At 45.5% G+C, this 12,516-nt stretch overlaps 1 protein-coding gene across 4 annotated transcripts in view; it reads right to left on the bottom strand.

Annotated features, from left to right (window-relative positions):
- Positions 1-12,516, bottom strand: part of ME1 (malic enzyme 1) — a 328,911-nt gene that overhangs the window by 16,948 nt on the left and 299,447 nt on the right. For all 4 annotated transcript variants that reach the window (XM_033939569.1, XM_033939568.1, XM_033939570.1 and 1 more), the window contains one exon: positions 11,870-12,012. In XM_033939569.1, the coding sequence (XP_033795460.1) occupies positions 11,870-12,012 (143 nt within the window). The remainder of the gene's footprint in view (positions 1-11,869; positions 12,013-12,516) is intronic.

Here is a 12,516-nt window from a genome sequence, read left to right as displayed (position 1 = left end):
CCATCTCTGCTCCTTCCAGGATCCTCTCGATTCTGTCGGCGATGTCCTTCGTTCTTGCTCCTGGGAGACAGGTCGCTAGCCAGTCTTCTCTCCCTCCTGCTACATGACTGTCCACTTCTCTCAGGATTGAGTCTCCCACTATGAATGCAGATTTCCCCTTTTTCAGCTTCCTCACTGGTCTCAAGTCTGTATCCTCGGTGTGGTTCAGTATTTTTCCTTCAGGGTACCTGTGAGTCTTTGCCTCCTCTGCTTGCTCGATTCTTCCATGAGGTCCTTCATCCTTGGTGTCTGTTGGTTCCTGTCTGCCATCAGTTGGTTCCTGTCTTCCATCTCGTGTGTGCATAGCTTCCTCATTCCAGCACTGCTGATGATCCTGTTCTTCCGCCCTCCTGTAGGCCTCCTCGATGAATCTCTCGAGCTCCCTTACTTGCTCCTCGATGTGACTCTCTCTCGTGGGGTCTTCAGTTGTCTTGAACGGGTCTTCCGAGATGTGGAGTCCCTCCAGCTCCTGAACCCTGCACTGTAGTCGACCGACTTCCTTCTTCAGGCTTTCCAGTTCCTGACACCGACTGCATACATACGCCTGCCTTTCCGGTGGGGAGGTAGTCGTACATATGACACTCCGTGCAGTACATTGGGAAGCTCCTCTGGGTTCCTGCTGCTTCCATTTCCCTTTCTCTCTCGTCCACTAGTTGCTCTCTCCTCTCTTGCTTTTGCGTGCGTGTGTGTGCTCTCTCTTGTGTTTGGCTCTTTCTTGCCTACTTAGTCTGCCGCTTTTTGCTTGCGAGTTAGTACTGTCCTCTCTTGGGCCTACCACTTTCTTGTCTCAGGAGCCTGCTGCCTCTTTATCCTTGCCTGTCTTGTGTGTGTATTTGTGTGTGTTCTCTTTTGTGTGTGTTTTTGTGTATGTGCTCTCCTTGCGCATGTGCCCGCTTCTTCCTTACCTTCCTGTTTTCTGTTGTTCTGGAGTCCTTGGCTGTCTTTGCTTGGCCCTTCTCAAGGCCCCTCGCAAAGGTGCTCTCGCTAAGGCGAGCGCCTTTGCCACTCACCTTCACCGCGCACCTAACGGCTGCGCGCCGTTGGCTCCCCCCCTTTTAAGGGGGAGTCCGAGCTGAGATGTTGCTGGCGCGGTGGGGTGGGTGGAGCTTCCTCTCACCCGCCCCTGGCTCGCTGCTCTCCTTTCTTCTCCCCTGGCTCTGCTCGCCTGTACTGCCTCCCTTGCTCTCCTCTCCCCGGCTCCTCTGTTGCTCTGATCGAGCTTTGAGACTTGCGGCTGCGGCTACCCTCCTTTAAGGGGGAGTCTGGGCTGAGATGTTGCTGACGCGGTGGAGGTGGGTGGAGCTTCCTCTCGCCTGCCCCTGGCTCGCTGCTCTCCTCTCTTCTCCCCGGCTCCTCTGTTGCTCTGATCGAGCTTTGAGACTCACGGCCGCGGCTCCCCTCCTTTAAGGGGAGTCCGGGCTGAGATGTTGCTGACGCGGTGGGAGTGGGCGGAGCTTCCTCTCGCTTGCCCCTGGCTCGCTGCTCTCCTCTCTTCTCTCCTGGCTCTGCTTGCCTGTACTGCCTCCCTTGCTCTCTTCTCCTCTCCTATCTTCTCCCCGGCTCCTCTGTTGCTCTGATCGAGCTTTGAGACTCGTGGCTGTGGCTCCCCTCCTTTAAGGGGGAGTCCGGGCTGAGATATTGCTGACGCGGTGGGGGTGGGTGGAGCTTCCTCTCGCCTGCCCCTGGCTCGCTGCTCTCCTCTCTTTTCCCCATGGCTCTGCTCACCTGTACTGCCTCCCTTGCTCTCCTCTCCTCTCTTCTCCCCTTATCATACCCTTCACAAACTGTTAACTGCTGAAAAACCTCAATTCAGACATAAAAAATATTTCTCTACAAGCTCTAAAAGAGATTAATAAAAGGCTTTCCCAAATAAATGTCTTCAACAATTTTTTAAATTACACCTTATTGTTACACAGCATCAGAGAACCTGGTAGAGCATTCCATATCTGTGGACAGGCTATAAAAATAGCTTCAGACCATGTTTTCATGTAGCACTTACTGATTCCATAGATAATCTCATTGCTGTCTGTGACTGTAAGGTTTGGATTGTAATATATTTCTTCAAACTTTGGGCCAATGGTGCTTCCCCATAGATCACTTGGTGGATAATAGTCAAAATTTTACATTAAGTACATTGCAATACTGGTAACCAATGTTTTAACACAGGAGAGATTTGTTCATACTGCGATACTGCTGTAATCAAATCTCAGTGCCATATTTTGAATTACCATATTTTTTGCTCTATAAGATGCACTTTTTTTCCACCCAAAAGTGGGTGGAAATCTCGGTGCGTCTTATGAAGCGAAGGTACAAATTTTATTACCCTCCCCCCTACCATTGTAAAACCTGCCCCCACCCCGCCGCCGCACCACCTTTCTAAACCCACCCGCCCGCTGCCGCCGCACTACCTTTTTTTTTAAATTCCCCCCCATCCGTCAGTCTGTCGTTGCCATTCCCCCTTTTTTACCTGATGGTCCAGAGCTCTCGTCTTATTTCCCAGCCAGCGTCGAAATAGATCAGCAGTGCAGAAGTCAGGAACAAGCTTTATGCTCTCCCGCTCGGCCCCGTGGTGCTTTCCGAATGGCTGCCGTAGGTTCTCATGGGACTCACGAGAACTTATGGCAGCCATTCGGAAAGCAGCACGGGGCCGAGCGGGAGAGCATAAAGCTTGCTACTGACGTCCACGCTGCTGATTTGTTTCGCCGCTGGCCAAGAAATGATGAGCCCGGAAGAGCGAAGGCTGCTGCGGAGGCAGGGAGGGAGGGAAGCTGGCTGGAGCTTCTGGGCAGAATTTAAAAAGGTATGGGGGGAAGACTTGCCTGGTGCTGGCTGACTGGTTGGCCTGGAGCTGGCTTGGGGCTGGCTGGCTGGTTTGGAATTGGCTGGCTGGCTTAGGGCAGGCTAGCTGGCCTGGGGCTGGCTGGATGATTTGGGGCTGGCTGGCTGGTTGGCCTGGAGCTGGCTGGTTGACCTGGAGCTGGCTGGCTGGCTTGGGGCTGGCTAGTTTGGGGCTGGCTGGCTGGCTTGGGGCTGGCTGGTTGGCCTGGAGCTGGCTGGCTGGGGGCAGGTTGGCTTGGGGCTGCCTACTATTAATTTAATTTAATTCTTATATACCGCTAATAACCGTGAGGTTTCTAAGCGGTTTACAAAAATGATGCATTAAAAGATACAATGAATAAAAATAAATAAGATAGGTACTTGGAAATTCCCTAGCTGTCCCAAAGGCTCACAATCTAACTAAAGTACCTGAAGAAACAATTTATGAAAAGTAAAGATAAAAATATAAAGACAGAGGTAGAGATAGAGATAGAAATGAATATTCCAACATGATGACGGCCAGTTAGGTCATCTTCTGTGCTGTCTCCCTTGTCCTGCTTTTGTTTTTGTTTTATTTTGCCTTTGTTGATTTTTCTTTTAAATTTCTTTTTTGTTGGGTTTTTGTTCTGTCTCTGCTGTTTTCATTTGGGACTTCCAGTCTCCTTGGTGTTTGCTTCTTTTGAGCTCACCTACCGATTTCCAGTTTGACAGTTGCTCCGATCTGGCAGCTGAGGGAGCCGTTGCCTGATGCCTGAATGGTTCTAAGGTGGCGGTTATTAGATGTGCCCACCACTAGATGTGCCCTGTACCCTGTCCTGGCCTACTTCTAGACCACCAGAGGGGGTACAGGGTACAGGGCACACACCATTTGTTGCAGAATGTTTTTTCTTGGTTTTTCCTCCTCTAGAGGTGGGTGCATCTAATGGTCAGGTGCGTCTTATGGAGCGAAAAATACGGTATTTGTAAAGCTTCTACCCTAGATTTAGCAACACCTAACAATGCATTGCAAAAATTTATCTTAGAAATCACCAGGCTCTGCACTACAGTTCAAAAATCAGACTCAGACAGCATTGGTTTTATCTATGTTAGGATTCATAATTGACAAAAGGCTCCCTTAATAACCTGAAGCACATGTTCTTGCATAGTACAACAAGAGTCAAGAAAGACATATGCAACGTCACCTCCTGGACTTGTAAAATTCTATAGTATTGTTTCAGTTTTTCCCATATATAATCCTATAAATCAGTTAATTTTGGATTATTCTTCACCCATTTTTTTAAGCTTTATGGCCATAATACTCTATGCACAATTTCATGCAAGTTATCTTTGTGTCGGTACATAGACTAAACCACATGTGGACAATGCCGGGCAGACAATCGCGTGCAGGACGTTAGCGTGCCGGATTGAAACACTGTTTTAAAGCGCTACGAGGGTATGTGTATGTGGAATCTACTGGAGAAAACACGCCACAACTGACGGATAAGTTAGTCTCTATGGGTCAAAATTCTGAGAACAAATGGCCTGAAAACGAAGATCGGCATTTACTACCGACCCCCAGGGCAGTCTGAAGAAATTGACAGAGAAATGACGGACAAGATTAAACGCAACTGTAAGGGAGGCAACACAGTTATCATGGGTGACTTCAATTATCGGGGAATAGATTGGAACCTAGGCACCTCCAGTTGCATTAGAGAGACCAAGTTCTTGGATGCTGTAGGCGATTGATTCCTGGAACAACTTGTCAAGGAAAATACTAGAGGAAATGCAATTCTGGACTTAATCCTAAATGGCCTGCGAGGACCGGCACAAGATATAGAAGTAGAAGAGATGCTGGGAAACAGCGATCACAATATGATCCGCTTCGATCTGAACGTAAAGGAGAAACATCGGTCCAAAATGACAGCCACGGCACTGAACTTCCGAAAAGGGAATTACGAAGGGATGAGACTCATGGTAGGGAAGAAGATTAAGAAGAGGATAAGCACTGTAAAAACGCTACAGCAAGCTTGGTCCCTTTTTAAGGACACAGTCACCGAGGTGCAAAATCTATATATACTGCGTATCAACAAGGGATCTAAGAGGAAAAAGAACAAAGAACCGGCGTGGCTCACAGTAGAGGTGAAGGAAGCGATCAGAGACAAGAAAACTTTGTTTAAGGAATGGAAAAGGTCAAAAACAGATGAAAACTGGAACAAGCACAAACAACATCAACGCAGGTGCCATAAGGCGGTAAAAGGGGCCAAAAGAGACTATGAGGAAAAAAAAGCAAGAAGGCGAAGAACTTCAAGCCGTTCTTTCGATATATTAAGGGGAAACGACCCGCGAAGGAAGCGGTGGGACCGTTGGATAACCATGGAATAAAGGGAGCGCTAAAGGAGGACAAAGGAATCGCTGACAAACTGAACACATTTTTTGCATCTGTATTACCGAAGATGTACAGGCTATATGCTGGAAATGAAGACGGAAAGTTGACAGGATTGACGGTCAGTCTAGAGGAGGTGTGTAGACAGATTGATAGGCTTAAGAGCGATAAATCCCAGGGACCGGATGGCATTCATCAGAAGGTCATCAAGGAACTGAAAGAGACCATAACTGAACTGCTTCAACTAATAGCCAATCTGTCGATCAAATCGGGAAAGATTCTGGAAGACTGGAAGGTGGCGAATGTTACGCCAATCTTCAAGAAAGATTCGGGGGGAGATCCAGTAAACTACAGTCTGACCTCGGTACCAGGAAAGATGGTAGAGTCTCTGATAAAAGACCACATCATTGATCACCTTGACGGACAAGGTCTGATGAGGACCAGTCAGCACGGTTTTAGCAAAGGCAGATCGTGTTTGATGAACCTGTTGCACTTCTTTGAGGGAGTAAACAGACAGATAGACAAGGGCGACCCGGTCAACATTGTATATATGGATTTTCAGAAGGCGTTTGATAAGGTTCCGCATGAACGACTACTTCGGAAAATTGCAAGCCATGGAATTGAGGGTGAACACAACGTTTATTAACTATTCCTTCTCTAAAAATAATAGGGACCAGGAGATCCACTATTTTCTCGGTCATAGCACCCCAGCTTTGGAACAATTTACCACTATATTTACGTAATGAACCTTCTTTAGAAAAATTCAAGCGCTCCTTAAAAAGCTTTCTGTACAAGGATGCTTTCAAAACATAGAAAGTATAACTTATCAAATACTAATCCTTAGTTTTTTATGAGTCTTATGGGTAGGTCGCCAAATTATTCTTTATTTTACTTTATATTTTGGTTATGTGCTCCCACCATATGTGTTCTTCCCTAAATGTTTCTTTTTCTTTCCTTAAAGATTGTAGTTCATCCCCCTTGCCTTTTGTACCAGTTTGTATAAGAACGTAAATAATTTGTTTACAACGTCTTGTTTTGTCTTCCCCATTGCTTTTTTTTTTTTTTATTGTTTTTAAAAATTGTTATACGCATTGAAGTATATGATATTGTGTAGATAACAAATCTTAAACTTGAAACTTGAAATACTCACATGGATTAAAAACTGGCTGGAGCATAGGAAACAGAAAGTGGGGGTAAATGGACAATACTCAGACTGGAAGAGTGTCACCAGTGGGGTGCCGCAGGGCTCAGTGCTTGGACCCATGCTCTTCAAACATCTTTATAAATGATCTGGACATTGGTACGCCGAGCGAGGTGATTAAATTTGCAGACGATATGAAGTTATTCAGAGTAGTGAAGACGCAGGGGGACTGCGAAGATCTGCAATGTGACATAATCAGGCTCGAGGAATGGGCATCAACATGGCAGATGAGGTTCAACGTGGACAAGTGTAAAGTGATGCATGTCGATAACAAAAATCTCATGCATGAATACAGGATGTCTGGGGCGGTACTTGGGAGTTCTGATTGACAAATAGATGAAGCCGTCCACGCAATGTGCGGCAGTGGCAAAAAGGGCGAACAGAATAATAATAATAATAATAACTTTATTCTTGTATACCGCATTACCATGGAAGTTCTATGTGGTTAACAGATGAAGAGACTGTACATTTACAGCGATGTTACAATTTTGTTAATGTTACATTTACATAATAGACTATACATTTTCGGTCATGTTACATTTACGTTTTAGACGTTAACTTTACAAAAATCAAATCCAGACATACATTGTGTTAGATATAAAAGTGATACCATGCATTTATCAACTGTATTTTATTATTATGTACACTTTTTGTAAAATTTGAAAATAAAAATATAATGGAAAAAAAAAAAAAAAAAAGACGTTAACTTTACGGTGAAGTTATTTTTTACAGCTAGGTTATATATTCGGAATAGTTACATTCGCTATAAGTTACATGTAGCGATGTTACAAATGGCAGTGTTACATACGGAGGTAAAGAGTCTGGGGGTGAGTCGAGGTCGAAGGAGGAGGGAGGGTAGATCAGAGGAATTTGTCAAAAAGGTAGGTTTTGATTAATTTCCTGAATGTTTGATAGGGGGGGAATTGGAGATGAGAGTAGAGAGGCATTTGTTCCATTTGCCTGCTTGGAAAGCTAGGGATCGGTCGAGGAATTTTTTGTAAAGGCAGCCCTTCAGGGAGGGAAAGGAAAACAGGTACGTATTTCGAGTACGAGAGGGGCCAGCGATTTCAAGGTGCTCAGATAGGTAAATTGGTGAAGAGCCTACTAATGTTTTGAAGCAGAGGCAAGAGAATTTAAAGATGATTCTTGCCTCCACCAGTAGCCAGTGAAGTTTAGTGTAGTAGGGGCTAACGTGGTCATATTTTTTTGAGGCCGAAAATGAGGCGGACAGCAGCATTTTGTACTATTCTTAAATGTTTGATGGTGTTTTTATAGGCTCCCAGGTATATGATATTACAATAGTCCAGTATGCTTAAGATTAATGATTGGACCAGTAAACGGAAGGAGAGGTGGTCGAAGTGGCGTTTGATGGTGCGAAGTTTCCAGAGGGTGCAGAAGCATTTTTTGACCTGGGCATGTTAGGAATGATAAAGAATGGAATCACGAACAGATCGGAGAAGGTTATCATGCCACTGTTTCCATATCTTGTGCCATGGTGCGCCCTCACCTGGAGTACTGCGTCCAGCACTGGTCGCCGTACATGAAAAAGGACACAGTACTACTCAAAAGGGTCCAGAGAAGAGTGACTAAGATGGTTAAGGGGTTGGAGGAACTGCCTTAGAGCGAAAGATTAGAGAAACTAGGCCTCTTCTCCCTCGAACAGAGGAGATTGAGAGGGGACATGATCGAAACATTCAAGGTACTGAAGGGGATAGACTTAGTAGATAAGGACAGGTTGTTCACCCTCTCCAAGGTAGGGAGAACGAGAAGGCACTCTCTAAAGTTGGAAGGGGATCAATTCCTTACAAACGTAAGAAAGTTCTTCTTCACCCAGAGAGTGGTAGAAAGCTGGAACGCTCTTCCAGAGGCTGTTATAGGGGAAAACACCCTCCAAGGATTCAAGACAAAGTTAGACAAGTTCCTGCTGAACAAGAATGTGTGCTGGTAGGGCTAGTCTCAGTTAGGGTGCTGATCTTAGACCAGAGGGCTGCCGCGTGAGCGGACTGCTGGGCATGATGGACCACTGGTCTGACCCAGCAGTGGCAATTCTTATGTTCTTAGGGCAGACGCTGGATGGAAGAGAGTGAAAAGGCAATGAAAGCAGAAACCAGAGACGACAAAAGATAGAAAAAAATAATTTTATTTCTATCTTGTGATTCAAATATATCAGATTTGAAATATGTATCTTGCTAGACATAACTGGGGAGTGCAAAGCCCAGGCAGTGCTTCTTTAGCTTCCAGCTGGCTTAGGGCTTTCTCTGACCAGGGGGCAGTTGCCCTAGTTCCACTCCCCTAACACCATTCCTGTCATGTGTGACTGTGGTATTCTGTTACATGATATTTGTGTAGCATTCTGTAATAATTTGGCTTATTCAGTTTTCTTGATAGTAGAGGGGATATATGTGAAGGGGAAGGGAGACAGGGGTTTTGTTGATCTTTGCCCTGTATTATTTATATTTATAAAAGACAATTGTATAGAATATTGTTTCTTTTTATAGTTTAATAAAATATGTTCAATATAAAATCATAACTATTTGAGGCTTGTGCGGATGGGATCAGATGGTTTGTGGGACCGACCTCGTGGGGACGGGGCGGCGATGGTTTTTAAAAAAAATTTCAGTCTTAGTAGTTTGCCGATCCACGAAATAATTATTTTATTTCCGCCGGTCCATAGGTGTAAAAAGGTTGAAGAACACTGCTTTAGACCACTTACTCTATCTTAGCTATCTGTATCTACTTGTGGCCTTCTATCACTTATGCTCCTTCTGATTAAACACAACTTCAGGGCTCTGTTCCTCCAATTTGGAAACATGCTATAGTACTGTGCATCCTTAAGAAATCATCCTTAGACCCAAGTCAATCTCTGCTTCCTCTCCAAAGTCAGACTTTCCTATACAGAATGCTCCCTTACACTATACCCCTACCAAGTGGGATTTTAGACAACATCACAGCACCAAGTCTGTAATTACTTCCCTTCTCAGTAAACTCCACATGTCACTTGACCTTAGAAACATTACACTTGTGGTATAATTAGACCTCTTGGCAGTTTTTGGTCTCATTGATCATTCCTTTCTTCCGATGTGCATGGCTGACAATGGTCTCTTAGATACCATAATCAAATGGTTCATCTCTTTTCTACATACACCTACTTTTACAGTTAATTTTTCTGGCAAATCTTCATCCACCTATTCTCTGGTGTTGGGTGTTTCACAAAGTTCTGTTTTATTGCCTTTGATTTTAACATTCTTGAGCTGATGTTCTTCAATCTTATAGTATAAGCTTCTACTTTTACACAGATAATATTCTTCTCATTTATCCTGTTCCTCTACTTCATATTGACCTACATCCTCATCAAACCTACTTAACGGCCCTGGTTGCTTGGTTCTATCAACACAGGCTTGTACTACAATCTTAGAAAACAGTTATTTGTTTGATCACAGGTCCTCTACCTAATCTGCACCGTCACTGATCTTCTTCAATATTTCCATCTCACTTGTGACTGCTTTCCATTATTTAGGAATAATTCTAGATTCATCTTTATCTTTTCAACCACAAGTGTTGGCTGTGGTAAAAACCTACATTTCTTGCTTTAGTTTCACAAAAAAACATAAAAAAAACTCCCTACACTTAGGTACTTCTAGTGTCCTGTCTTGATCACTGCAATGTGGATTGCAGGAATTGCTGGATGCCTTTTTCAATGCCACCAAACCACACACAATATAGCAGCTAGGCTTCTCTGTGGATTGAAAAGATCTGACCATGTTACCATATTATTCTTACACTAGTCTTTTAGCCCGTTACATTAACGGTGCTAGAATATATGTCTATCTGTCTTTCTTTCTATCTCTCTATCTCCCGCTGTCTGCCTTTCTTTCTGTCTGTCTCTCTCTATGCCCCTGTGGCTTTCTTCCTTTCTTTCTGTCTTCCTCCCACTGTCTATCTGTCTTTCTTTCTATCTGTTTCTCTCCCTGCCCCCTATGCAGCAGCAGCATTTCTCTCCCCCGCTTCCCTGTGCAGCAGCCACAGCAACATTCCCTCCCCCTCCATTTCCCTGTGCAGCAGCATTCACCCCAACCCACTTCCCTGTGCAGCAGCAGCATTTCACTCCCCCCTCCATTTCCGTGTGCAGCATTTCCCTCCCCCACCCCACTTCTCTGTGTATCAGCAGCATTTCCCTTCCCCCTTCCCTGTGCAGCAGCATTTTCCTCCCCCCACCCCAGTTCCCTGTGCAGCAGCAACAGCATTTCCCTCCCCCCAACTTTCCTGTGCAGCAGCAGCAGCATTCCCTCCCCCTCCATTTCCCTGTGCAGCAGCATTTCCCTCCCCCACCCCAATTCCCTGTGCAACAGCAGCAGCAGTTTTCCCTCCCCCTCCACTTCTCTGAGCAGCAGCAGCAGAATTTCCCTCTACCTTGTGCAGAAGCTAAAGCAGTATTCCCTCTCCCTACATTTCCCTGTGCAGCAGCATTTCCCTCCCCCCACCATACTTCCCTGTGCAGCAGCAGCAGTATTTCCCTCCCCCTCCACTTCTCTGTGCAGCAGCAGTGGTATTTCCTTCCCCCTCCACGTCCCTGTGCATCAGCAGCAGCATTTCCCCCTACCCCCTTCCCTTTCTGCGGTCTGGCCTGCTCTCTTAGACCCTTGCTGCACCCCCCCTTTCTCTTCCCTTCCTGTGATCTGGTGGCTCCCTTAGTCCCTTGCCAGAGTTTATTTTTAAGTTTAAAAGTGCCACGGTGGCTTCTCTTACGATCGCCGTCTGCGTCGGAAGCCTTCTCCGATGCAGGTGCGGCTCATGAGAGGAGCTACAGCGGCGGCATTTAAACTTAAAAATAAACTTCGGCCGGGCGAATGGAACCGGCAAGACCGCATATCACCTTGGGGTCTGCGAGAGGGACTATTGTATGCGCGCATGTGCACTCCTGCCGGCCACGGACCTACGTATCAGGGATCACGCAGGTAAGAGTGCGCATGCGTGTTTAGCATTTTATTATAGTAGATTTATAATGGCTTCCTTTCCCATTTCAGATTGACTTCAAACTTCTCTGCTATCTAAGTATCCCTTCTTTTTTCGTATTTCTTACAATTCCATTCACCCTGCTAGTACCTTGAGATCTATCGATTCTTACCACCCAATTCACCCCTGAGCCCCCCCCCCCCAATTGGACTTCTGGCTATGCTCCTGTGTCACTCAGTCTTAATTCTCATTGTCTGTTCCACCAGTCAGCCTCTATAGTTCTCCTCTACTCACATTCCATTCATCTGACCACTTATCCTCTCCTAGAAACATATTTTCCACTTGAACACCCCTAATGGTGACACCAGAAATCTTACTTTTTGCTATCAGTTACTTTGTAGTAGCCAGGTGCAGAGGTTATTTTAGTACAGTATTACTAGGAATATTAAGCCACTATGCAGTAAAAATATAAAAACACCACAAGAATCTAAATTTACCTCTGTAAGACGGTAACACTGCTCAGCAGTACACTCTGCTTTACTGGTTGGATTACTTAAGGCAAAAATGATAGGTTGTGCATTAAAGGAAGCCATGTCTTTGATAATTTTTCCTGTAAATGCACCACTTATTGCAGCAACTCCTAAAAAGAAGAGGAACATACATATTGAAAATGCAGCCATTTAATGTACAGTAGACATGAGTGAATTTACAACTAAAGGTTAGTTCTTCTCAATCTAGTCCTCGGGGCCAGTGGCATACCAAGGGCGGGGCAGTGGCCGACCGCCCCGGGTGCACGCCCTAGGGGGTGCACAGCCGGCCGGGTCTGGTACCTTCTCGAACCTGCACTTCAGCGCGGCTTCCAGATCCACCCCCGCGGCCAAGAAAAAGACTAAGAAGCTGGTGGGAGCGGTGAAAGCATCCTTTAAGGAACACCCTCCGATCTGGCTCTATCCCGCTCCTTTCGTGACGCCAACGGACAGCGTTCTCAGCCATTGGTCGACCTTGCTAGGCTAGGTAAGCTAGGCTAAAAGATGCTGGGAACAAATATGTGGAGAGTGATGAGGAGAAAGCAAATGTGCTAAACAAATACTTCTGTTCTGTGTTCACAGAAGAAAATCCTGGAGAAGGACCGAGATTGTCTGGC

Source organism: Geotrypetes seraphini, chromosome 3 (genome assembly GCF_902459505.1).
Source record: "Geotrypetes seraphini chromosome 3, aGeoSer1.1, whole genome shotgun sequence".
Lineage (NCBI taxonomy): Eukaryota > Metazoa > Chordata > Amphibia > Gymnophiona > Dermophiidae > Geotrypetes > Geotrypetes seraphini.
Note: the sequence above shows the minus strand (reverse complement) of the source record. Positions and strands in the feature narration are given on the sequence as shown.